Genomic DNA, 26387 nt, shown 5'->3' on the forward strand with positions numbered 1-26387 from the left:
CAGTGCGGAACAAGACAAAACAGGCCGAGGTTGCCATGATCATCACCACCACCATCATCATAATCTTTACAGTATTGGCCGCCTGACTCCAATGGACTCTGGATGGGGTAAAAAACTTTAAAACAGCTAAAAACGTTAAATCAGACAGACAGCCCAGACTAAAAGGATCTAATAAACAACGAAATCAATGCATCATGATGAGCTGGGGTGAGTTGAGGACAACACTGTGCCTTCCCATCCTTGAGGCACTATTAGTGGGCCATCCTCCTGCAGATAAGCCATGAACGTTATTTCTGGGTTGGGGGCAACATGCCCTCAAATATCAACCAGCTGCAGGGAAACAAGAGTGGGAATGGCCTCTGTCTCCATCTCTTTCCTGAGAGCAGCCAGAGGCCACCTTGAGAAACAAAGTGCTGGATAAGGACAGGCCTCGACCAGATGTAGCAGGACTCTTCTTGGTATGGTGAGAAGACTTTATTTCAATAAGTTCATCTTCTCTAAATGCAACCTTACTTGACTGGTATTGGGTACCTGGCACTTTGATTTGGGGTGGCGCCTCAGCCGGCATCAGCCCTACCGTCTGGCTGAGAGGATTGATTAATTAATTAATTTGGGGTGGAGCCTCAAGCGGCATCAGCCTACATCTTGCTGAAAGGATTCCTTCCTTTCTTTTCCAAGCACTAACTAGGCTTTTGCAGCCAGAAAGGGTGCAAAAACAAACGAGCAAACGTTTTCACGCTTGACTATGCAAAAACCAGCCAAGGGAAGGGCGAGAGGTCTGAAAGCTGGAGGGCTGCTTCGGGGCGAGCAAAGCTCCTCCTTAAAGGAACTGCCCACCGCCCTCGGCAAAGCCCTTTTCCTTCCACGTTTCTGTCGGAGGGCAGGATTGGGAGGAGTCTCTCCTCCGCCCCTTTAAGGCCGGGTTTCCTGTCGGAGGGCAGGCGAGGAAGTGGCGGTGGCAGCGGCTATGAAGCCCCGGTGGCTCTGCGTCTGCCTGCTGGCGCTCGCGGCATGGAGTGCCCGCCGGTCGGGCGCTTACTTCCCGGAGGAGCGCTGGGTGCCTGAATCCGCGCTGCGGCCTCCCCGCGTCCTGCTGGCTCTGCTCGCCCGCAACGCGGCTCACTCGCTGCCGGCCACGCTGGGCTGCCTGGAGAGGCTGCGACATCCCAAGGACCGCATCGCGCTCTGGTGAGTGGCTCGCGGGCGCACCCTGCGCGCCCCGCTCGGCCAGTGCCTTGGCGTCAAAAGGCTGCGCGTTGGTTGGGGATGAGGGAGGCGGCTTCCACCCTGCCCCGAGCCTGGAATTCGCCAGAGGGTGCAGATGACGTTATCTTCCACGTGTAGCCCTTCCAGCTTTCTCTCCCCTTGGATCACCGAGTATCCATTGGGGGCAGAAAGACAGCTGGCTGGTAACTTCCTAGCACGGTTAACATCGAGTAGACACCCTAGGCTTGACCCTCTGAAGTTGGCCTCCCTCATGAGCGCGTGTCTGAAGTGCCAGTAAGGATAGATAGAAATGCAGTTTAGTTCAGGAGCACAGAGATGGCTGATGTTCTGCTCTTGAGAGGGGGTGCGGCTGGTTTGAAAGAAGGCTTCAAAATAAGCCTGCAAAAAAGGCAGTTCCCTTTGGAGAGACCCAGGAGTGGTGACACTCCAGAAATGGCTTTAAAAATTAGCATGGACACCACAGTTCCCTCCAGTACCAGCTCTCCTTTCTTTCTTTTCAGACCAAGCCTGTCTGTTTTTTGTGTGCATCTTTTCCAGGGATCATGTGGCTGACCTTTGCAGATACTACACGATCCCAGGAAAAGCTTTGCCGACAGATGCTACATGCCCGACCGTCTGTGTTCCAAAACACTTTATCCTCTTCAAAGCTGAAGTTCCGCACATCCTCCAAAGCACATCCTCCAAAGCACATCTCAGAACTGCATAAAGCAAATATGACATTAAATCCAACCCCCATGGAGATTGGGAAAAAAGGGTTTCCCCTTGGCAGCTGATAAAAGTTACAAAACTGCTAAATGTAGGATGGTATTTCATCCTTCAGTACCTCTTTCCTTAGGGTGGCAACAGATCACAACATGGACAACACAACTGCAGTGCTTCGGGAATGGCTCACGAACGTTCGGAGCATGTATCACTCAGTGGAGTGGCGGCCCATGGACCAACCCAGGTGAGCGGGTGGGGGGGGTGGGGCACAGGAGTCGGCCTCTTAGCATGCCAGGAAGGCAAAAGGACAGTGGAAGCTAGAGCTGAAAATGGAACTAGGTCTGAAGGAGAAACTGAGATAACTGTGAATGTTTTGTAAGCCTCATTGGAATGGATAACCTGCAAAAAGAGAAATGGCAAGATTGCGTAAATCAGTCAATCTGGGATTAGCGCCTTTTCACACTGAGGGACCCACAGACAAGGAAAACAAGATTATAAACCAGAGGTTATTGGTAGCCCAGCCTATCCAAAAATTATGCTAGAAACCAGGAGACTGAGAGTTCTAGTCCCGCCTCAGGGGCTAGAGTGAAAGCCGGCTGGGTGACCCTGGGCCAGTCCCTCTCTCTCAGCCCAACTCACCTCACAGGGTTGTGGTTGTGGGGAAAAGAGGAGGAGGAAGGAGTATTAGGAATGTTTGCCGCCTTGAGTTATTTATAAAAATAATAAAGGCGGGATAGAAAATAAATAAATAAATATGCCGTGGCTATGAGTGACTTGAAGAGAACGGCCAAACCTTATGGGAATGGATGGCAAGGGCTCCTTGCACCGAAGTGCATAAATAAATTCGGAGGCCAAGTAATTACATTTTCACCAAGAAAAGTCACTGTAGAAAGTCACTGTAGAGACTTGTATATACTGCATCTTGGCCTTTTCTTTTTGCACATATTCCTGGAATTTGTGTTATTTTGCTTAATGTATTTTATCCGTCAGGAGGAAGGGCAAGGTCATTTGAACGCAGTGGTAACTGTTCCCAAGCCACTTGAAATCTTCCTTAATTATTCTTTTAACTTCTCATATTTCAGCAGGTGGTGTTTTTGATTTTTTCCAAGTGAATATGCGGCCATAAGAGCTAGAAGTGTAATTTAAAAACACACACAAAGTGTTAAGAAGTTGAATGTACCTGTCCCCCCTGTGGATTATAGATCCTTATTCATCAGCTGTTGACTTGCAGGAATGCAGCTTCCTCAGTGCCCTTTCACCTGCCACGTGAGGTTTGGGTAGGAGGAAGGGAGTTTTAAGTTTAAGTTTACAGCATCTAAACAGTTAGAATAGTGGCCCATCTCCCGTGAAGTTTCATGGGGCCTCCTTTCTGCTTGATCTGCGGTTGGCTCTTGAATTTTTTATTTAAGTGGACCTTTGGAATTAGTTTCCTCTAATACGTTTACCCTTCTTGTCACTGATTCTCTGATACAATTTGTAGTGCTTGCTTTGTTGTGGCCTTTACATTCCTTTTTTTTTTTAAGAGATAAAGGTGTCCATTGACCTCCCTGAATCTGATACCTTCCAGATATATTAGATTACAATTCTCACCAGGACAGTATGGCCAATTAAAATACACGAGATAGAAGAAGTTTACAAAAGGAATAAGTAAAGGACCAGGGAGAAACAAAGGAAAAATGGAAGCTTGGAAAATGAAGGAGGAAAAGGCATATGAATCAGTAACTCAGTGTGGTCTAATGGCTAAGGTGCTGGGCTAGAAACCAGGAGACTGAGAGTTCTAGTCCTGCCTTAGGCGTGAAAACCGGCTGGGTGACCTTGGACCAGTCCTTCTCTCTCAGCCCAACTCACCTCACAGGGTGGTTGTTGTGAGGAAAATAGGAGGAGGAAGGAGTGTTAAGTATGTTTGCCGCCTTGAGTTATTTATAAAAAAATAATAAAGGAGGGATAAAAATAAAATAAATAAATTGCATAGCATCAGAGAAAAGGCAGTGCAGAATTCAGTAAACTGAGAGTGTAGAAGTCCAGGAAGACTGGAGTAAGCCATTGTCCATTTGGGACTGCAAATTGTTTAAGACTGAAACTAAAATCTGGGATGGTACAGGCAAAGGCTTTTGAAGCACAGCCACTCGTTTTCTAATATTTGTGTGGGTGTTTTTCTTCCAGCTTCTTTGTGCACCTTTGCATATTCTGTTAATTTCTGTGATCTTCACACAAATCTAAAAACAATATTTAGTCGGAAATAAATGCAGTGCAACCTAAGAGCCAGCTGATGAGCTCTGTCTAGAAAACACATCGGCACATAATACTGGTGATGGGTCCTACCTTGCGTTGTGTACTGGGGTAGAAAGCCAGGCAAGATATTTATTCTTTTGAAAGCCCCAAACCTCACTGTTCCTTGCAGGTTCTATCCAGATGAGGAAGGGCCCAAGGATTGGTCCAACTCACGCTATGAACACGTCATGAAGCTCCGACAAGCAGCTTTGCAGTCTGCCCGAGACATTTGGGCTGACTACATCCTGGTAAGGAAAGTTCAGAAGGGAAACCCGGGGGCCAGACTGAGATCAGGTTGATTGCTGTCTTTCTGGGATCTCTTCTTAGAGCATTAGCACATGCTACTTCGTAGCCCTGGGGTTTGTACAAGCCTGTATTGGATCCTCTGCTCAGCTAGGTGGTTGCTGAGAGGGTCAGAGACTATGCAGACTGAACCTTTTCATACCTGTCACAGGGACCTGCCCAATTTTAAAATAATGCACAAACTTTATCGGTCCACTCATTACATTATCTCTAAAACTTCATCGCCATTAGGATGCTCAAATTCTGCCACTGTTTGTCAAATATTAAGCTGTAAGTACTAAGGTCACGCATCATGCTAAGCAAAAACTCATGCTTTGCCAATAATGTTGGACTTGCACAACTCAGTGAGTCACAAAGAAGTACAGTTTGGGCTTAACGTGTAAACTCAGATGTGTTTTTGTTGAGCGGCTGTTTCATTTTGCGTAGGGTCCAAGCAACCTTCCTGATGCAAGGAGTGCGTTTTCTTGCTTTTTGCATGTGCGCTTTGTAGGAGGCATAGGCTTTGTCAAGTCCTTCTTCCTAGGTCTGCTTCCCATGCTGACACTTGCCAATTTGTAGTTCTTAATGTACCGCTGTATGTGTGTGTTGCACGTAAGCATTCACATACCTCTTTGCTTCCTGTTTAAATAGGAGCGCCCTTTTGATGTAACCCTAGTCAAAGAATAGAAGATAAGGAAAATCGTTCTGGCAACTGAGATAGAGATTTTGGTTGACTTTGCAAGGGGCTGGGCAGTCAGTCTATTGTGTTGTGAATTTCTGCTAAACTTGGGGCAGGTGATCTAGCAGCCTCCAGTTATTTTGGACTTAGCTCTTATTAGCTGCAACTAGCATGGCCAACAGCAGGGGACTGTGAGAATTGTTGTCCAAAATAGCTGAAGGGCACCGGCTTGCCTAACCCATTCTAGATCTTGGCTCCGGAGAGGAATAAATACATTTGCTTGGAATGCAGTGGATACTTTTGAAATAAGGCTTCCGTTGTTTACTGTATTTTACCTGCTTCAGCTGACCGGGAAGCCAGATTCGTCCAGGTGAGTCTCCCAAGTGTCACCAGGATGTAGGTTCACCAACTTTGTGTTTTTTTTGCCCTGCAGTAGTCCCAGATGCCTTAGAGCGTGAAAGAGACAGAAAGCACCTGAGGGTAGAAGACTGGAATAAAAGTTAAAAACCCTATCACCTCATTTTCATGTTCTTTAGTCGTTGTCCCTCCATGCTTATAGTCCTTTTTACTACTTCATTCCTTTTGCCCATTTGATGTTTCCTGAAATACTGTCAAATCCATCCAAAAGAAAGCTATTGGATGCAGAGTCAGATGAGTGCATGTACAGTACAGGATTACCTTTCATAACATATGGAATTTAATATCCTTATTCGGGGCTGAATAAGTGAGGCTGATGGTTTTTCCTTGGGTTTGAATATTACCTTCTGAAGCTGTCTGGCGCTGACACTTCATGGTCTGTGAATGCAGTTGAGGTTCCCAGCCTGTCCATTGTGTGTCCTCCCCTCCCCTCCGCCCCTGCCTCCCCTCCCCTTTCTTTTTGTCTCTCCCAAACGAGCAGCTGCACTGAGATTTCAGAGCAAAGAGGGAGCCAGTAGAACAGCTGGTCTTGATGGGTCGGCCTCTTGGCTGGTCATGGCTGATACTTCCGTTCTGGAATGAAGAGTTGGCTGCCAGCCCAGAAATCTTGGCAGTGGATGACTTATATAAACGGATCCTTCTCATTGAGGCTAAATGTGGATCATGTTTTCTCTGCCCAATGCATGAAAAGCAGTGGTACCTAATTGTATCTGGATCTGCTGGCAGGTTTCTTTGAGTTTCTTTGGGTGGAACTCCCATTGGCAGGTTTGTTTGGGTAGAACTCACACTGTGGACATTGCTCCTGAGCTTCTGGAAGCAGAACCAGGCTCTGGTTACGTTGCATCATCCTTGAATGATTTTTCATTGTCTGAGATTTCTGAACAGGCTAAGCAGGGTCTCTCCAACAGCCAAACTGCAACATTATCATGTGTTTATGCTGCTTCACATGTGAAGAGGGAGACACTTCTGTGTGCGTGTAACCCTTTGCTTCTATACTAGCTACTGCCTAAGGAAGACATATGCAGGATTTTATTTATGTATTGATCAGATTTATATGATACTTCCTTCATCAACTCAAGGTGACATATATTAACATATTACATGAACCTCCCTGAAGTGGTTTGGTTTGAGAGAGAGTGACTGGCCCAAAGTCACCCAGGAGCTTCTAGTAGTAGTAGTAATAACAATAGCAGTAGTATCTTTATTATGGTTCAAGACCAGCCCAACATAAGTTTAATACATGGTGAATGAGGATGGACTTTAACCTTGGTCTCCCTTCTCCTAGACCAGTATCTCAACCACTCTTTTTGGTCTGTACTTGATCAGTTAAGATGTCCTACTGCCCAGCTATTACAGAGAGTCACAACCTTTCAAGAGCAATGGCTGGTGTAGAACTCACTCTGCTTTCTTTTTTAATGCTCCTCTCTGCAGTTTGTGGATGCAGACAATTTATTGACAAATCCTGACACTCTGGGCCTTTTGATAGCGGAGAACAAGACGGTGGTGGCACCAATGCTGGACTCGCGAGCAGCCTATTCCAACTTCTGGTGTGGGATGACCTCACAGGTATGCAGATTCAGAAACCATGGCTGGACTCCAGGCCTTTTTCTGGCAGCTGAGGCCACAGCCAATGGTGGCCGCCTAGACTTAACCAGGTACTGATGATGGCAGGAGGAGTCCTTCTGTTGCCACCTCAACCAGATTGCGTTCTCCTTATCTCCAGCAAAATACTAGGTCGAGCCCGTTTTCTTGACTGCCAGGGATTCCTCAGGATGACCCTTGGATGGAAACATAAGAAAAGCTTTGCTGGGTCAAGCCAAATCCCTCTTAATCCAGCATTTTGTTTTCCCCAGTGGCTAACCAAATACCACTGGCCTGTTCCCAAGACAGAGATGGAGTCATAGCATTCCCTTGCTGTGGTTCACCTGAAAATAGTGTTTGGATGCATGCTGTCCCCAGTCTGGAGAAAACAATGAATTTTCAAGATTAATTCTCCTTGATAGATCTCCCATCCATGAATGTTGAACTCTACCAGTTCCAGTAAGTCCTAAGGACTCCATGGCCACTCAAGAGACTAACAGCCCATCTAACAGGGAGCATGTGAGGAGGCAGAATGGACAATATGCCCTACAGTCCTAACCTGTCCTGAACCCTCCATGTCAGATGCAAGCACGTAAAACCACTAGAAGAGGGTAATTTCCCATGACGGGACACGAGCAGGGTTGTGTTGCCTCATTGCAAAATAACCTGGCAGATAAGTTTGTATCAGATAAGCCCCACCATCCTCGCTCATCCAAGATTCAGTGATGCCTCAAGGTCAGTGGGCCACCCCAGAATGAGATCATGAACTACAGCAGATTCTCCTTTTCCTGGTCTGGTCTTTGGTGGTGAGATGCTTAGAAATGATGGTTAACCAGGTGGTCTCTGAGCATTGTCATCCCATATCCTCACTTGGCTTGCTGGTTCTTCCCCTTCTGGCAGATGTGCTAGAGTAGATTATTTTTTTAAATGTTAGTTACTTGAATTTATGATGAGGCTTTGTATCCCTTTGGCAGTTGCTGCAGAAGAGTTGTAAGTTGTCCTGGGTTAGAGTCCCCGTTTGCATCTCTTTCCAGCAAAGCTCACCTGGAATTTTTCTTCTCCTTTTCCTAGGGCTATTATAAGCGCACCCCTGCTTACATCCCCATCCGGAAGCGGGATCGCCGTGGTTGCTTTGCTGTACCCATGGTGCACTCTACCTTTCTCATCAACCTACAAAAAGAGGCCTCACAAAACCTTGTTTTCTACCCTCCCCACCCAGATTATACCTGGGCATTTGATGATATCATCGTCTTTGCCTTTGCCTGTAGACAGGCAGGTAAGCAAAATGTGGCCTTTCCTTGGTCAGGAGGACATCATCAGCCCTGTTGGTCAATCTACTGAATAAGCGTCTCCTTTTCTAGGAGCCAAGCCAGAGACACTGTTTGTTAGGACCCTTAGGACAAATCATATATTTGATTGGGAGGGCTGCCTTACAGAGCTTTATGCATATGATTGCCAGTCCATCAGAAGGTGGTGTTGGCTTCTCAGCCTCAGTCCTACCCATCTGCAATTGATCAGTCTTCCGCAGTTCTCTTGAGGTGTCAACTCTCATCTTTCTTCAGCTTGGGGAAGGCTGTCATAGGAGAGATGGTTCAGCAGTTTTGGGCTGCTCTTTCACTTGCAAACAGCAGCATTCTGGCAAGTGGTGGTTCTCCTTTGACTTGCCTCGGCCTCTAAGACCTAGCAGGTCTCTTCCAAGGGGGTATAACAAACAGAAAGGAGATGCAGTTGCCAAAACACCTTGATATTTTCTCACAGAGGAAAGGTGCATCCAGTTATCTTTTTGGCTTTAGCTGGATGAAGTTATGTGTGTGGGAGACAGCTGTAGTGGAGTGAGACTCAAGTGGCAACAGCAGGGGCAAAGAATGGGTAGCAAAGAGCAGCATGGATAAACTTAATTTGCTGCCTGACTCAATTCAACTTAGGGCTCTAAAACAATAAATAAATCTACCAATCCAAGCTGATTGTCTTGGGAATCTGCAAATGCAACTGGTTTTTTTTTAACCTTAGGGGCTATAATCCTCACTCCTCGATGTCAGTGGGGTTCTCTGTACACCATGCTAAAAATCCCCAAGCAAGCAGGCTTTCAACAGCAGAATCCAACAACTTGTTTTTATGATTGTCCTCAAGTACATTTTCACAGTTTAGTTTGAACTTCGGTTTTGGTTTTTCTTGTCCTGGGGTGAAGCAAGAATGCTGAAACCCCATCTCCCTCACTGAAAATTCCTTGCCATCACACCTCTCAATTCTGAGAAATGATATTGCCAACCTGTATCTTGCTGGGGTAGCCAAGTGGGAAGCAAATCAAATTGGGAGACTCTGAAAGCTGATTTCTTTCCGCATTCCTGCATGATAACCTACTGCAGAATGAGGTCTCATGCCCAGCCCTAACAGTACAAATTCCTATTTCTGGTTCTCCATTCAACCAGATTCTGTGTTTGGGTTTAATTGGCCACCACCTAAATCTGAGTGAGCCTTTATGCAGTAGGAATAATTTTAAATAGTTTGCCCAAGTTTACTAAACAGAGATGAAGCATGACGTTGACTAAATTGTTCAGTCCTGCCAAGGGAATGGGCATAGGGATCTCTTGCTGCCTTACGCCATCTCCCTTTGTGCATTCACCCTCTCCCCCACTCCCCCAATTTGTTTAGAAGTTCAGATGTACGTGTGCAACGAAGAAGTATATGGCTTCCTCCCGGTGCCTCTACGATCCCACGGCACCCTGCTTGATGAAGTGGAGAGCTTCATGCATGTGCAGCTGGAGATCATGGGTGAGTGTGCTTCACGAGGGTAGTTTAACTAAAGGGAAAAATTGCAGTTAAGGAAATCAGGTTCTTTGAGAAGCATCAGCTTTCCACAACACAAAGATAGTTATGAAGTTTCATCTAGAGAAGAGAAAGATAGCCAGCCCTGATGTATCAGCACTGGATTCTTCTAGAAAATGTTGTATGTCCTCAGAGCCAAGATCAAGGAATAAGAATCTGGCACTGCCTCAGTTCAGGTTTGCTTTCATTAAAGTTGTGTATTAATGTCTATATGGCTGATAAGATTTGCATTTTTCCTGTTTTGTATAATTCTACTCTTGCTTATCAGTGGAGGGAGGCAATGGGTTAGACAAGGGGTTGGCAAGCTTTTTTTGTAAAGGGTCAAATACTGCCCCTCCTCTGCCTCTGGTTGGCAGATCTACAGGCCAAGGAACTTGGCAGCCATTGAACAGAGCTGGCCCACCAGCAAGTAGGCTGCTGCTACCACCCAGGATGCCCCAGCCCTGCCCGCTGGCTCCAGGAACTCTGCTGAGGCTTGGGTCTGGTGATCTGCCACCTGCCCACTTGTCCATTTTTAGCTCTCAGGCTGTATAAAAACAGGTGAGGGCTAGATTTGGCCCACCGGCCATAGTTTGCCAACCCCTGGGTTAGACAACCCACCACCATCTCTTATACTGCCACTACCATGAGATTTCTAAGGGCACAAATTTTCTAACACACCTTCACAGCCATAATGATTAGAAACATGTTATTTTCTAAAAAAGTGTTCTTCAGTGGAGAAGAAGCAGATGGCTGGAGTCTTGAGCTGGTCCAGCAGAGCTCTGTTCTCTGCTTCCAGGCTTATCAGGCCAAATCTCTTGTCTCTCAACTCAATTCCCTGCCTCTAAAGTGGAAATATAAACAGCCTATCTCCCAGGTTTGCTGTGAAGGCAGTGCATCCAGATATAAAACAAAAGACTGTTGCAAGGTTATCCATCTCACAGGAATCCACAGGGCTGGCTTTTTAGTAGTTATATATTGGATTGCACTGGAAACATGATACGGAACAGTCAGCAACCATGTGAAGGTAGCTAAAGCCTTTCCTGCATGGCTTAACCATCTGCTTTCCTGGTTTAAGTTCCAGCCTGGATCAGTCTCAGGAATGTCCCCTGTTGCCAGAGGGGCCTCTGTGGCAGTCCACCATCTTGGCTGTCTGAAAACATTGGTTGAGTTCTCCTTGTGGGGATGTTTCATAGTCATTCTTTGTATGGCCCTCAGCTCCACAAGGATCCTTTTATGAAATTCAGCTGCCCTTACAGGGGAATTTGCCACCACTTGAGAAAATATGTTCAACATGGAAGGGGAGCTAGCTCAAAGGACAATCACCTTCCATTGATAACTTGTTTGTTTTGTGAACCAAAAGGGCGATTCAGTATGCCATGCATTGGGCCCCCCACCTTTGTTTGTTTATATTGAATTCATGATGTCTAAACTCAACAGGTCACCTGTTGAGAAGCTCAAGAGATAGAGTCTTTTCAAAGGACCTTTTCTAAGGTGCACTTGGTGGGGCTGCATGAAAGCTTCCTGATGCCCAAGCCTTTCCACACAGGAAACCCAATACATCAGGGGGAAAAAAAATTAAGCCCTACCATGTTTGAATTTTTTTAAAAGACTTGTTCCTTTTGGAAAACAAAGGTAATGAATAGGCATGGCCATATTTGTTTATTTCAAGCATTTCTGTAGTTTAATAGACTTCACTGTAAAATCAGTGGAGTTTGCTTTTGTCTCTGTATGTAAATATGCAGGGGCTTCTTTTATTATTGTGCTTATAGATAGATCACAGTATGAGTTTTAGGTGAAAGAATTTAGCATTCAGTGAATGAATACCATGCCTTCAAACCCTTTTCTTTGACTGGACAGAATCGTGCATCTGATTGTACGTTTTGTACATAAAGGGATGACATTCACTTTTATTGGATAGATTTTCACTCAATTAGGCAGATTTGAATGAAACTATAATTTCACCCAGAAGGAGGTGGGGGTGGGAGATGAGAGAAACGTAATGGGTGATAACAGCTTGAATCAAGGAGGGTGAGGGAAGGGACTGAGAAAGTTGTGTGATAATATAAAAGTCTGATAAAGGAGCATGCTTTGAAACGGGAGAACCTGGAGTCCGAGGGAAGTATTTTGTGAAAAGGTATTGGGCAATGTACTTTTAAGAATAAATTCTCCATCCAGTTTGAGGTTTCCCCCGTTTTGGAAGGAGGTTGAAGGGCAGCCTTTTTTTGGTAATGTGTGTCTTTATCTTCATATGAAAAAATGAGCCTGGCCATTGTCCATGAGAGTTTCTAGTCCACATTTAGAGCCTGCCTAATTTGAAGAGGCCTACATTCAAATTTCTACTCAGTTATGAATTGCACTGGGAATTTTAGAGCCACACTCTAAGAAATTGGGACAGGATATGAGAGAAAATGAAATACTGGCATAAGTTTGTGTTAAAATAGGAATAAATTCGATTTTAAAATGTATTGGCTCATACACTCTTTTGTGTCATTTGGGTTATCCCTAATAAAAGTATTACCCAATTATGGGATTTTTTTTATGTACCAGCACAATAATTATTTCTTATGTGACCTTATATAAAATTTCACTGCTTGTTTGTGAATAATTTAATTTATTGTAGGCAACTAGGGAAGTTCTGTTTGCAATCCTGGTGTAAACTTGGCTGTAGTGGACTTGTGTCCCAAGCTTCAAGAAGTTAAAAGTTCATTGTTAAGCAGGGAAATCCATTTTTTTAATCCACCTGAATTTGCCTCATGGACTGTTTGATTTCATTGCTGCTCATGGAGAAAGATTTAATTTGTCTACCTGCTTTGTGTCTAAAATTGGGCCAAGAATCTGGGAGTAGCTCCTTCTCCTTAAAAATAAAAATAAAAAAATCCTTGGACGAGATCATGCATCTCACTGTATTGACTTCCTCCACAGTTAAGAATCCTCCAGTGGAACCTTCTCAGTATTTGTCTGTGCTTCCGAAAATCCCAGATAAGATGGGATTTGATGAGGTAAGAAATAAAGAATTGGGATTCATTTATAGAAATTGTAAATAAATAATTAGGACAAATCAGTAGAACTTAATTTGTCTAAACTAGCTCCTCGAACCCTGCCCAAATATCAAGATTATGTCTGTGCACTATATTATATTTTTAGCTGCACTGGTAGATCGGAACATTGCTTAGCGGGGCGATCTGATTCATCTCTCTTCTGCTAGGATTAGCCAAGTGCTGCTTTAGATATTTTGGAGTAGATGATCTGGGAGGGTGCCCAGTTCAGTAAAGGGTGGGCCAAAAGTAACGTTCCAGGCTTCCCCTGCTTTTTGCTTTTGGAAGCCTTGTGACTCTGCCTTAGACACCTTAATGTGGGGATCATATGATGATGATGATGATTGTTTTGTTTTGTTTTGTTTTGTTTTATATATACATATAGTCAAGATCTTTTTAAGTAGATCTCAGGTTGTGGAATATTGAGGCAAAATGCCTCTAATGTAGGTCTGTCATCCTCAGGCCCAGAATGCAGTACAGGTAGTCCTTGTTTAGTGACTGTCTGTTTAGTGACCGTTTGCAGTTATGTCAATGATGAAAATGTAACTTTATGACCAATCGTCACATTTACAATCTTCTTTCTGTAAAGGTCTGTAAAGCAAAAGAAAGCTGAAATAAGACTGTAAGCACAGTTGTGGTTTCAATTAGTGACCACTTCGTTTAATGACCGAGTTGCAGGTCTCAGTTGTGGTTGCTAAACTAGGACCACCTATACTATATTATCTGAATAATAATAATAATAATAGTAGTAGTAGTAGTAATTCCTGGACCAGGAGGCACTACTCACTGTCACTCAAGCCCTCGTGACCTCCTGTTTGGACTATTGCAACACGCTCTACGTGGGGCTGCCCTTGAAGAGCATTCGGAAGCCTCAGCTGGTGCAGAATGCAGCTGCCCGGGTTGTAAATAGTGTCGGCTACTCGGCTCAGGTAACACTGCTGCTTCGAGAGCTGCATTGGTTGTCGGTGTGTTTCCAGGTGCAATTCAAGGGGCTGGTTGTCACCTTTAAAGCCCTTCATAGCTTGGGACCAGAGTTACCTGAGGGACTATCTTTTCCCTGTTGTTTCTACCCATCCAATCTGGTCCGGCAGGATGGGCATGCTCCAGGTCCCGTCAGCCAAGGAATGTTGGATGATGGGGACCAGGAGACGCGTCTTTTCTGCTGTGGCGTCTGCCCTCTGGAACCTCCTCCCTGCTGAGATTAGGATGGCCCCGACCCTGTTGGCTTTTCGGAAGGCCTTGAAGACCTGGCTTTGTGCCCGGGCCTGGGGCCCCGAGTGTGCAAAGGGCCCCATTTCATGGTTGTGCTAACACCAATGGCTTTTAAGATTTCTCGGCTGTATCTGAATTTATATTTACAGTATATTTAATTTTTGGTACTGTTTTTATTGTTTTATTGTTTTTATTATTGTTCGCCGCCCAGAGTCACTGGTTTGAGATGGGCGGCTATATAAATTGAACAAGTAGATAAATAAATAATTAAAACAATTATTGTTTTACCTACCCATATTATTAAAATCTTAATAATAAAATGTTCATAATTGAACTTGAATGGGGAAGATCTCTAGATAAAAGCGACAGCTGCAACCAAATTGCTGCATTGGGAAGGTTTCTGGGTTGGGAAGGAGAAAGCTGTGCCTCTCCAGTGATTACTGACCTGCAACTCACAGCATCCCTTACCATTGACAGTGCCAGCCAGGGCTGCTGGGAGTTGTAAGAGGCTATACTTTCCTATTCCCATGGAATTCCAGTACCTAATTATTACTGACTTGCTAGTTTTCCTACTTTAAGGAAGTGGTAGTCTGTTGTATTGTTGTTTGGACTCTGCCATCTCATCTTGAGGTTTAGTATTGGCAGTTTACATCTACTTCTTTCTCTTTTTGGTCCATGTGACCCTTGTGCTGTAATTCTGTTTTCCATGCTGTCTTTTTTGCCCCCCAGGTCTTCATGATTAACCTTAAGCATCGGACAGATCGACGAGAACGGATGCTGCAAGCCCTCTCCAAGCAGGAGATTGACTGCAGAGTTGTTGAAGCCGTAGATGGGAAGTGAGTGTTGTAAGAGGAAACCTTGCTGGAGAATACAAAGCTGCTCTCAGTGGCCTTTGTTCCCAGAACAGAGTAGAGGGCCTAAGTCCAATAGCAGATTCTGGGATCATTGTATTGGACTGGGCAACCCTTTAAGCATGCACCAATTAGAATAAGTAGCTCAAGTCTAGGGGGAGAACCCAGCTTTCTTATCCTGAAAATCCTGTGCTGACTCCCTGGCTTTCATCTCAATTAACAGGTGGTAAGACCAGCCCCGTTCTGTCTATGGTACAGGTGGACAGTTGGTGGCCCTGTAGACATTGCTGAACTACTCTGCACTATTCAGCATTTCCATCATGGAAGATGCTTGTGTGGAGTTGCTAGGAATTCTAATTCAGTGATGTCTTCCAAGCCAAAGGGGAGAGCCACAATTCATTAGAGCAGAAAGCAGGGGACTAATCTAATTTGATGTACGGCAACTTCTCTTTGTCTGAATTGTGAGGATCAGAACTGTTTTACTCCTGGCCATGAACAGACGGTGGCTGGCAAACTGATCTTCAACTGGGGTAATAGCACACAAGTTTTTATGTTATCCAGCACTTTGCACTGAGATTCAGCTACTTGGGTGAAGAATTCTATGCTAGTTGGAAGCTTCTGCCCCATCTGAAGTTGAGGTATGTAGGCTTCTCCAGCCTGACACCCTCCAAAATTCCCAGGCTGACCTAGATGCAAACAATTGCTTTCCTGCAAATCTTTTTTTTTTTTTGTTTCTCCAGCAGGTGTCTGTGGCAGAGGTGGGAATTCAGGCTAGATTGGGTCTGCATCCAGTTCCAGGTAGTGTCTCTCCAATTGATTACCCTTCCTCTTTTTTCCTTTCTTTGCTCCAGGGCAATGAATAACAGCCAAGTGGAAGCCATGGGCATCAAGATGTTGCCGGGTTACAAAGACCCGTACCATGGACGTCCACTCACAAAGGGAGAATTGGGCTGCTTCCTCAGCCACTATAAGATTTGGCAAGAGGTAAATGATGTTCATGCTGCAAAGTAAAAGCCAGAAGCTATTACTTTCTCTGAAATAATTTCTGAAAAAAGATGGTTTGTGTAAACTGTGCATCTGCAGACACATGCAGTGAGAACTGTGGGGCCTTGGGATGAGCTCAAAACCCAATTCCCCTAAAATCTCTATTTTTCATTTAAAAAGAAAGTTTGTGGCTTGATGATTAAGCATGCCAGTATGTAGCAATGCTTGTTGAATACTTTAAAAAACCCTATGCCAGTATGTAGCAATGCTTGTTGAATACTTTAAAAAACCCTATGCCAGTATGTAGCAATGCTTGTTGAATACTTTAAAAAACCCTATGCCAGTATGTAGCAATGCTTGTTGAATACTTTAAAAAACCCTTAGGATAACAGTCTTGTGCAGGATTCCCACCAATGTTCGGGGACCCAGAGCCAGGCATCATTTCTATGCCTAGTGAAACAAAAAAAATTATGTAGGATAAGTGATGCCAAAATTATTTGCAGAATTCTGCCCTTTGTATTGTGGAATGAGGATCAGGATTTTAATGGATGGATTTAGTCAAATCAAATCTTTATTATGGTCATAGACTAGCATAAAATGGATGGATTTATTTTAAGCTACTGAATAACTTTGATCTATGGTGTTCTGAGTGTCTTCTCCTACGTAAGTTGACTATCCCAGTGAGCAGAGGCAGGGAATCTAATGGAGGAACCATCTGTACCTTGTTTCAGGCTCTGACTTGCAAGCACTAAAAAGAGCCTTTGCAGATGGTGTCCTGTCACTGCTGGGCTGTTGGCTTTATTTGGCAGAAAAGCCAGACTTTTGGTCCGCTGTGTGGTCTGGATTTCTTGCTGTCTGCCAAAACAGCAAGAAGAATAAATGAAGGCTCAGGAACTAATCCACTGGATCTGGATCTTACTACGCTTCTTGGTTTGGGCTGCCATCTATTGGCCACGTCAAGTTGTTGCATCAGCCACAAATAGAAGTCCCTGTTTTTACTGCAAGCCACACAAAGGGAGTGAGAGTATCCTAGTCTTCCCTGTTCTGATGCTCCCCAATTTCCATACTACAAAGCTCAACATTCTCAACCAGTGTATGAGTTTTCAGCTTATCCAGCATTTGTTTATGTATTTAACTACCAATTAGTATGCTGCCTTGTAACTCTAGGAAGTAACTCTAGGAATTATGGGAAATGCAGTTCTACCTACCTGGAGGGTATTTGATTGTGGAACCCTGATTTATAAAACTGAGATGGGGGATAAGAACAAAAAACAGCCAAATGGCTTAAGCCACATGGGAAAGCTGCGATGAGAATGCTTCTACTAAATACTTTGAACTCTCAGAAAAGGAGCTGAGCATCACTCTGTTGCTTTGCCAGATTGTTGAGAGAGGCCTGGAGAAGTCAGTGGTGTTTGAGGATGACCTGCGCTTTGAGATCTTCTTCAAACGGCGCATGATGAACCTCATGTTTGACTTAGAAGAAGAGGGCCTTGACTGGGATTTAATGTGAGTGCAGAACATGCTCAGTTTGCTAAGAACTCTTGGCAGTAGTGCTCCCCACCCTGCAGAACATTATTTCTTTTTCTCCTTGCTTGTGTGAATGTACAGCACCATCTGCTATATCAGTGGTGGGATGAATGAGTAAACCGGGGAGCTGCGGATGCAGGTAGCTGAACTTGACGAGCATGACTAAAATACGCATCTTAAAGATTAAAATCGGCAGGAGTGGGAACAAAGCAATGCACTTTTCCTATGAAGGCCCTAGTTGAAATTTGGAATTAAACTCACTGAGTGCAGTTTCAGTCACACATGGGGATTGCAAGAGTCATAATAAGGGGTTGTATAAGCTGAACTTCGGAGCTTCTTTATAGACTGCAACCCCAAATGTATTAATTGGAATCGAACCAAAATGGGGTTGTTAATAAGCACTTTTCTGGAAGTTTTGCTTTCACAGTAGCACCATGCATGATGATTACACTCGCATTTACAACAGTCACGTAGCATTTGATAAAATAAAAGCCATTTAAATATAAGGCCATTTAAAAATAATGTTACTGTGCAAAATCAACAGAAAGAAAGTGTAAGTACATGCAGTAATATTAATGAAAACGATGAGTGAAACAGTATTGGTTTTAAACTTAATAAGCACCCTAAGGGAAAGGAGAGGCTGGAAATTAAGTTCTAAACAAATTGCCCCTTTCTCTGCTCCATTATTAGAAAAACCTAATTCCAGCGTGGCCAGACAGCGCTTACCAACAATCGAGACAATTTTCAAATGGAACTTTTGTTGGTAACATTTACTTACTTTTAAAGACAACTTCATACATGCTATGCCTACTCCTCCTGAGATTTTGCTCTCTGTCTCCCTCTAGCTACATTGGTCGGAAGCGCATGCAGGTGGAGCATCCAGAGAAAGCTGTGCCCCACATCCGCAATCTGGTGGAGGCTGACTACTCCTACTGGACCCTGGGCTATGTCATCTCCCTCCAGGGGGCCAAGAAACTGCTAGATGCTGAGCCCCTCTCTAAAATGTTGCCAGTGGATGAGTTTCTTCCAGTCATGTTTGACAAACACCCTGTGTAAGGCTTGCCTCTTGTGTAGGGAAAACGAAATGGGGACTTTACGGAAGTTTTGCATTTCTTACAAGGAAACCAGAACATGTCCTCCTGTGACTTCCATCTGGTAGAACAGGGTGGGCAATGCAATCAACATTCCTTGCCCTATTTTTGCAGCCCCCAGAATCTCCTGGGATTGCACTGTTGAAATTTGGTGGCATAAAAGCCATTTTCAATAGCAGTTTTTGCTCTTTAGAAACAGACCAAATGCTTTGGCCTGGTCCAGTCTGGCAGCATCCCTGCCTGCTCTGAGGAACCTCAGAGGAAGCTCCTAGATGGGTATAGCTGCCCTTTCCTGAGTTAGAAGATGCAGATTCTCCTCATTATCATGAGCAGGAATTTATAGCCCAGAAAGCCAAATTGGTTGGATGGGGGGGGCAAGTTCTTTCTGCATCCAAAGTTGTTGGGCACTGTGGCTGGACTACTGAATTGGTTGAGAAAGGATGCAAGTGGAATACCATAGCTATTGATTTATTTATTTTGTGGTTCGAGTCAGTGTTGATTCCTGGCAACTGCCTGGACAAGTCCCTGCAGTTTTCTTGGCAACATTTTGGAAGTGGTTTGTCCTTGCCCCTTCCCTATGGCTGAGAGAGGGGGACTGTCTCAAGGTCACCCAGCTGGCTTTGTGCCTAAGATGGGACTGGAACTCACGGTCTCCTAGTTTCTAGCCTGGCGTTTTAAGTGCTACACCAAACTGGCTCTTAGCTTTTTATTAGATGGCTCTTAAATATGAAGTTTTGCACTCACTCCTGACATTTCTGTTTCGGAAAAATCCTGATTTTTCTAGAACATAGGTGTCCTAAGAGCTAAGTAATTTCAGAGCAAAGCTGAGTAAAACTTTCTATGCACCAAATAGAGTACTTTAAATGTCGCTGAGAAACTCCCAAAGGAATAAGCACTGTCTGAATCTGTGGGTGAAGAGGAACCCTAACCCTAACCCTAACCCATCTTCAAGGTATATACCTCTTCAATTTTTGAAATATCTTCCTGACTAATCTGACATATAATTAGATAGCAAGGAGCTTGATATATGGTAATTCTCCTACACAAAAACTAAGGGATAGAGGTAATATTGCCTTCATTGTAATTTGAAATGAATATTGGCTGCGGCTCCCATCAGCCCCTTCCTCCCTCCAGCCAATACTGCACCCCCACCCCAAACACCTTGTTTATTTTGCAGTTTTCTACACTTGCTTCTTAATTTACTTGTGTGCTTTGTAGCAATCACAAACCCAGGGAAGGCACTTTTCTTACATGACTTTCACTTCCCGCCCGATAGGACTGAATACATGGAACATTTTGACAACCGGAATTTGCTGGCCTTCTCAGTGGAGCCCCTGCTGGTTTATCCAACACACTACACGGGAGATGATGGTTACATCAGTGATACAGAGACCTCAGTGGTGTGGAACAATGAGAATGTCAAAACGGATTGGGATCGGGCCAAGTCCCAGAAAATGAAGGAGCAGCAGGAGTTGAGGAATGAGGCCAGGAACTCAGACGTGCTCCAGTCCTCACTTGACAGGACAGCCCGGGATGAGCTATGACACTGCATGGATGCTGAGGAAGGGGACCGGGGGAGAGACAATGCAAGGGAAGGCTTTTCTCTTCTCAGGGTTTATGGGTTAATTCTCTCAGATGTCAATGATGGGGGGCATCATACCACCTGGCAGTGCCTATGGGAAGCCTCAGTTCCCTGCAGCCTGGGGAGCTTGATATGGAAACGGTGGCATCTGCTTAGGTCTACCATCTCCAGCTCTCCTATTCTGCGTACGAATGTGGGGCAGGTGCAGTCTTGCAGTTCTCATTTGAGAAGTTTTATTCTCTAATAACTGGCCTTTTACAGGAACCCTCTGTGTTGGGAGGGGGACACCTTTAAGAGATGCAGCACAGATTAGCCGGTGTCGGTGCCATTATGTTCTGTATCAGACAAAACCATTTCTCTTGGCTTAAGGCGGTAACAATATTTGGGTGAATTTTATATAAATGTTCTTCCAGTGACAGTTTCATCTCTCTTTCCGGAAGAATCTTGACTTTTTCTCTCCTGGTACCTTGGTAGTGTTAAAGTCTCAAGTGTGGGCTACCAAAAGTCAGGCCTTATAGGCCAATTACAATATGTTTTATTAATTACTGCTTTTTTCCAGAGAAAATGTTACTGTACTTAGGAATGTTCAAAGGTCATGTGTCAAACAAGTAAGGTACAGGTAAAGGTTTCCCTTGACATTAAGTCCAGTCCTGTCCGACTCTAGGGGGCGGTGCTCATCTCTGTTTCAAAGCCGAAGAGCCGGCGTTTGTCCGTAGACACTTCCGTGGTCATGTGGCTGGCATGACTACACAGAACGCCGTTACCTGCCTGCCGAAGCGGTACCTATTAATCTACTCACATTTGCATGTTTTCGAACAAGTAAGGAAGTGTTTAAAAGTTTAATTCAAACTTTTATTGTAATTTATATAATAAATTGTCTATGGGGCCTGACTTTTGGTACACCCTGTATACATATTGTACATGCAGTAGTAAATAACTGTCTCTGGATGAGCAGGATCAGTGAGGAAGGGGAAGCCATCATAAGGAGTAGAGATTTTAAGTGGAATACAAGCATGCATTGGAAAATCTTAGAAGATACAACTCAATGGCAGCTTGGCTGTTCCTTTACCGTATGGGAAAAGCAAGGTACCATTTTGATGTTCCCACCATGGACTGAGCTTCTGGTGATGGTACAGATGCCCCAGAATGTGCAGCTGTACTTAATTTACTTAGCAAGCCCCACCCAGGTCCTTGTGATAGAGGATGTACCTCCTCCTGTAACTACATTTTTGTCTCAAGTTTGGTCAACGCTGTGTGATGGATAGCCCATGATGTAGATGATACTACAGCTGGATGGCATCTGAGAGAAACCTCCTCAGACATGGCATTCACATGCAGGTGTGTGTTGCGGTGTTCATAAAGCTCTTCTGTCAGTTTTTCTTGCCTCTGTATTCTGTACGTGGTTTGTCAAACTTCTGGCCACAAAGTTCTGAACATCCTACTTACTGATAAGATGCACATGCATGCACTTGCGTACACACCCACATTAAGTGCCTAATTGCTTCTTGCTATTTATATCTGATGGGAATCTCTCACTCAACCTTGCAGTTATCTAGTTATGTCTCACTTGGTCCCCTTTATGACGTGAAAACATTGATGAGATATCCATCTTTTCCTGCCTCTGTTTTTTAACAGAAGTATTTATTCTTTAGCACATATGCTGGTACAGCAACAGATGATGCATGGGTCTAATATACGTATTTGGAGCAGCCTTTGATTCCATTTCTTCTGGTGCTTGTAGTTGCATTAACAGAACTAGATGGATGCCCCAGACTTTACATATGCAAAGACAGGCTTAGAACTGGTGGTGCTAATTATAGTTAAGTTTAAAACTGCTTTGTAATGGGGGAGAGGGAAGGCCTACGTCAGTAACAGAGGTGGAGAACTGTGATTTCCAGACTCTTAATACTGCTGCATAGGGACTGCTGGAAGTTACGGTTCAGTGACATATGGAGAACCATAGCACCTGTCTGCCCTCTTTCTTTGGAAAAACATCAGAGCAGCTATTTGGGAGAAAAGTGGGAGGGAGAGAATACAAAAGCATCTGGTGTTGTATCATGCCTTGGCTAATTTGGGATGGGGCACTGAACTCTGACCTCACATTTCTTCGTGCAGACCAGCTGAAGCTAGAACTAGTCCAGAAGGTATTTATCTGTGAGGACTGATGTGAAGGAGAACGAGCATGTATCTCAGTCCCAACTCCTGTTTGATTTTTGCATCAGCAGCACCTTCTGTGTCAACTTTCACAGACTGCTAATTTGAAGAGGAGATAACCTGCACACACACACTTGCCCTCACAATTTTCACAGAATTTCAAAGAAATCAGTGAGCTGCCTGTTCTGCAAAAGCAGATGTACAGCTGACTGAGAATGAGATGACGTGACTGGGCAGATACAAAGAGAGAGTTCTCCAGGTGCAAGGCCAACATTGCCTTAAGGTATTCAACATTGGGCCATATTGCTGAATTCCCCCAAATATTCTGTGTATCTATTGGGATTTAGATCCATGACAATGGGAGTGGGAGTTTAGTTTCTACTGCCTGTGGTGGTTGAAGTTGTTTGGCAGTTTTTAATATTTAAAAGATGCTGAAGGTCTAGAAAACTGAAAAAAGCAAAGAAATGGACACAGTCATTTTCTCCAGCTTTTATAATGACATCTGTAGACTAATGCCCACCTGAAGGTTGTCTCATGTTAGAAGAAAAATCAATACATTTTTTTTTGAGATCATGAAAATGATTTGCAAGTTCTAAAACACCATCATATATTCTTCTGTCATTGTTGTCTTCTCTTTGGAGCAATCAAAACACTAAAATGATCTGGCATTCATGTGTCAATCTGTGCCTTTTTTCCTTTGTCTGTGTAGGTGATCAGATTTTACTGGTCTTTATAGTGCTATACGGATTGCTTGGTAAAGCTATGTGTGACTATATGTATATAGTAGCAATTAATGTATTAATGAATCATTATTTCCTCAAACCTTAGATACTTCCTCCTTGTGCTAGATGTACAATTTTGGCTATGTGAAGAATATTCCTAAGAGTATTCAAATTGTACTTACCAAAAAGCAATGCCCCCCACCCCAAACACTGAACAGCTGATATAACTCAATGTAAAGGTGTTAACTGGAACCAACGATTGGCATATCAAAGATGTTGGAAAGAAGCTAAAGGTCTTCACCTTGCAGTGGATTGATTTGGGCTGAGAATGAATGAATGAATGTAAATGCATGGATCCAGTATATTTCACAAGCTGGCACCTGCCAGATATGTCAAGACTCCAGCTCTCAGGAGTCCCAGCTATTATTGGTCATGCTGGCTGAGAATTCAGAATTTGCAGCCCCAATAAATCTGGCCCATAGTAGGTTTGGGGAAGGCTGATCTAATTGTTATATTCCATCTGTTATTCCAGTGTCTTCCCCACTGGACATCTTCAAATGGAGCTTGTTCACTTGTTAGTTACAGTATATCTTCCCTTTCTTGCAGGAGGTCAAGACAGCAAACATGGAACTCTTGCCTCCAAAGTTTTCCCACAACTATCACCCTGTGAAGTAGGTTGGGCTGAGAGACAGTGACTGGCCTAAAGTCAGGCAGTGAGCTTCCATGACTCGGAGGGACTCAAGCAGTCTCCACAATGTCAGTCCAGCACCATAACCACTATACCACACTGGTTCATTGCTCATTTTTTAGTTTATCTGAAGGTCTTCTTTAATAAGGAAGTCAGTGATAGTGGACACTCTTCTTTCCACTAATTCTCCTTTATAGTATAGCAGCACAGGTGTCAGGAGAACTGGCAAGAACCACGCTGAGCCAAAGTTGCACTCTACTTTCTTTATTATTCCTACCATATACAGAATCTTGCCAGACTAAAGGTAGCCGAACTGATCTAAGGGAAAAATACTCCTGGAACTCTAAGGGGGAACCAGCCTAACTTTCTTTGTTGGCCTCTCAATGCTGTGAGAATGTTTACCTCCCTGGAATGTCTCCTGGGTCTCCTCCCTTAGTTCTGAGATCCATCACATCACCCCTCTCCTCAGGGATGCATTCCATCATATCAGGGGAATGTGAAGCCAGGCCTGTTTTGGAGTTCATTATCAGTTCACACAGTCCATTGAACCCAATAATAATGCCTGGCACAAATTGAGTGTGTACCTACAACAGAAACAGACTCCTACTCCCATCAGTATTATGTCCAAAGATTACAGATTATAGGAATTGTAATTCAACATCATCTAAAGAGCCTATTATGTGGAATCTTGAAATTGAAATCTTGGAAGAAGACAATAGCAAGCCAGTTTTCTATGATTTTTTTTTTTGCCTTCTATTGAGCACTCTTAACCATATACCTAGATTCTTTAAATCAGCTCCAAATAAACTGCACAATCTAGTTCAAATGACACGAGACAAAGGTTCCCATAATCTGTTGACACGATTCCCATTAGATCATTCATTTTCCTTGGTTAGTCAAGCTGCAGAAATCCACTGCATAGATGACTCCACAGTTCCTCTGATAGCACACGTTGTTATCTTTGGACTCCTTGCTACAGTTCGAAGGAATGTCATCAGCCCAGATTGTTGCCCATCATATATGGAAGGCATCAGGTTGGGGAAAAGCTGCAATAAATTATACCTTACATAAGTTCCTTCGTATTACGCAAATCCTGATGGTGAAGTACAATGGAACATTCCTCCAGGTTTGATGAAGTGTCTCTGTTTTACCAAAAGGATGTTGCCCAAAAAGAGGGATCATAAGCTTTGGGAGAATCCTCAGGTTACAACAGCAACAACAGCAGCAAAGCTTTACAGAGAAAGAAAGGTGAAGATTTTGTTAGAAAATCCCAAATCAGATAAATTAAAATTGAGCATGTGGAGTAGGTATTGGACTCTCAGGAAGAAGTAAGAAAATTGTTGGTGAGAGATACCTGAAACTGATTGGCTGGCATTTTGAGGAGAAGCAGCTCATTCTGCAATTCTTTATGCATGTTAATCATGAAGCAAATAGGATAAATGTGTAAACGGCTGATTTATGGATAACGCTCTGAAGAGGTAAGATGGTAAGACTGTCAGCTGGTTCTTTCACATTTTCATTCCCTCCATTCCTCCTCTTCCTCCTCCTCCTCCTCCTCCATTAAATGTATATAATCCAAGCCCTGATTCCTTTGTTTGTAGATTGTATTAGAGGGCTCTTCTCCTTGCTGAACTTGCAGCCACTAAAATTGGCAAGTTTGGCCACTAACCACTTCTCTTTGGGTCCTTGCTTCCTGCCTGTCTTCTCTGATGGATCGTCTCTGCAATGATAGGCTCAGGATACAAAGCTGGTACTGAGGAAGAAACTGTCAGTGTTGAAGGCCAAAGAACAAGCAAGCTTAAGCATCACCCTCATATTAAACTTAAAAATAATACACTTCTGTACTATGGCTAGAGGCCAGTAATACAACAGGAACTTATGACCCTCCAGATGTTGCTGAAACCATATATTCCAGCATCTCTGATCACTGGCCAAGCTGTTGTGTGTTCTAATTGAACAACATATAGAAGACCACACAGATTCTCCTTCCTTGCCATAATGCAGCCTTTCCCAATCTAGCACTTCCAAATGTTGCAGAACTTCATAACATTTCTGATGCTAGCTGGAAATAATGAGAATTGTGATCTGGTTGTATCTAAGAAGTCTCAGCAGATGGCAGCACTTGATTGATCTTTTCTGGCTTTGGAAGTTAAGCAAGAGAATTCTTAGCTTCTTGCTTGGCTTTATCACATCAGATGGTGAGCTGCAGTTCACAAAAGTGTATGCCTCTTAATAAAAGTTGTCAGAAAAGATGGTACCCGACTCCTGAATTTTTTGCCAAGAAGAGGATCTTTAGGAGTCATAGATCAGAGCTATAGGCGCATCAGAAAGTTGAAACATCTCTTGGAAAATGGCAATGGAAAACCATTTCCTTACTGTTGCTAAGAAAGCTATGTCCTCTTACCAGGAGTCAAACTTGCTTTCAAGAAGACTTAGTCTTGACCTAGTAACTATGAACCAAAGCTTGGGAAAGGCTACTGTTTTGAAAATATGAACATAGGCTGAGACTTGTGCAAAAGCAATCCACTCCAAAGAGGAACAATGAGATTAGCTTATACTGCAGAACATCCTAAA

General features: G+C 43.8%; 1 protein-coding gene across 1 annotated transcript; it reads left to right on the plus strand.

The window, feature by feature from the left end:
• The first annotated feature begins 920 nt into the window (after nt 1–920).
• COLGALT1 (collagen beta(1-O)galactosyltransferase 1) lies at nt 921–23176 on the plus strand. Its single transcript, XM_063294007.1, has 12 exons — nt 921–1188; nt 2063–2173; nt 4331–4448; nt 7010–7144; nt 8231–8435; nt 9812–9931; nt 12890–12966; nt 14944–15050; nt 15917–16049; nt 17428–17555; nt 18422–18628; nt 19944–23176. The coding sequence occupies exons 1-12, from the start codon at nt 968–970 to the stop codon at nt 20209–20211; spliced, it is 1830 nt and encodes a 609-aa protein (XP_063150077.1). The 5' UTR covers nt 921–967; the 3' UTR covers nt 20212–23176.
• Nucleotides 23177–26387: the final 3211 nt, after the last annotated feature.

Source organism: Candoia aspera, chromosome 2, assembly GCF_035149785.1.
Source record: "Candoia aspera isolate rCanAsp1 chromosome 2, rCanAsp1.hap2, whole genome shotgun sequence".
NCBI classification, from domain to species: domain Eukaryota; kingdom Metazoa; phylum Chordata; class Lepidosauria; order Squamata; family Boidae; genus Candoia; species Candoia aspera.

What these genes read in the sequence shown, in the direction of transcription:
- COLGALT1 (XM_063294007.1), top strand. Translation starts at nt 968, where the DNA reads ATGAAGCCCCGGTGGCTCTGCGTCTGCCTGCTGGCGCTCGCGGCATGG. An exon ending in TGTGCAGCTGGAGATCATGG is followed by an intron (nt 9,932 to 12,889) that starts GTGAGTGTGCTT and finishes CTTCCTCCACAG; the next exon opens with TTAAGAATCCTCCAGTGGAA. An exon ending in GGCCTTGACTGGGATTTAAT is followed by an intron (nt 17,556 to 18,421) that starts GTGAGTGCAGAA and finishes GTCTCCCTCTAG; the next exon opens with CTACATTGGTCGGAAGCGCA.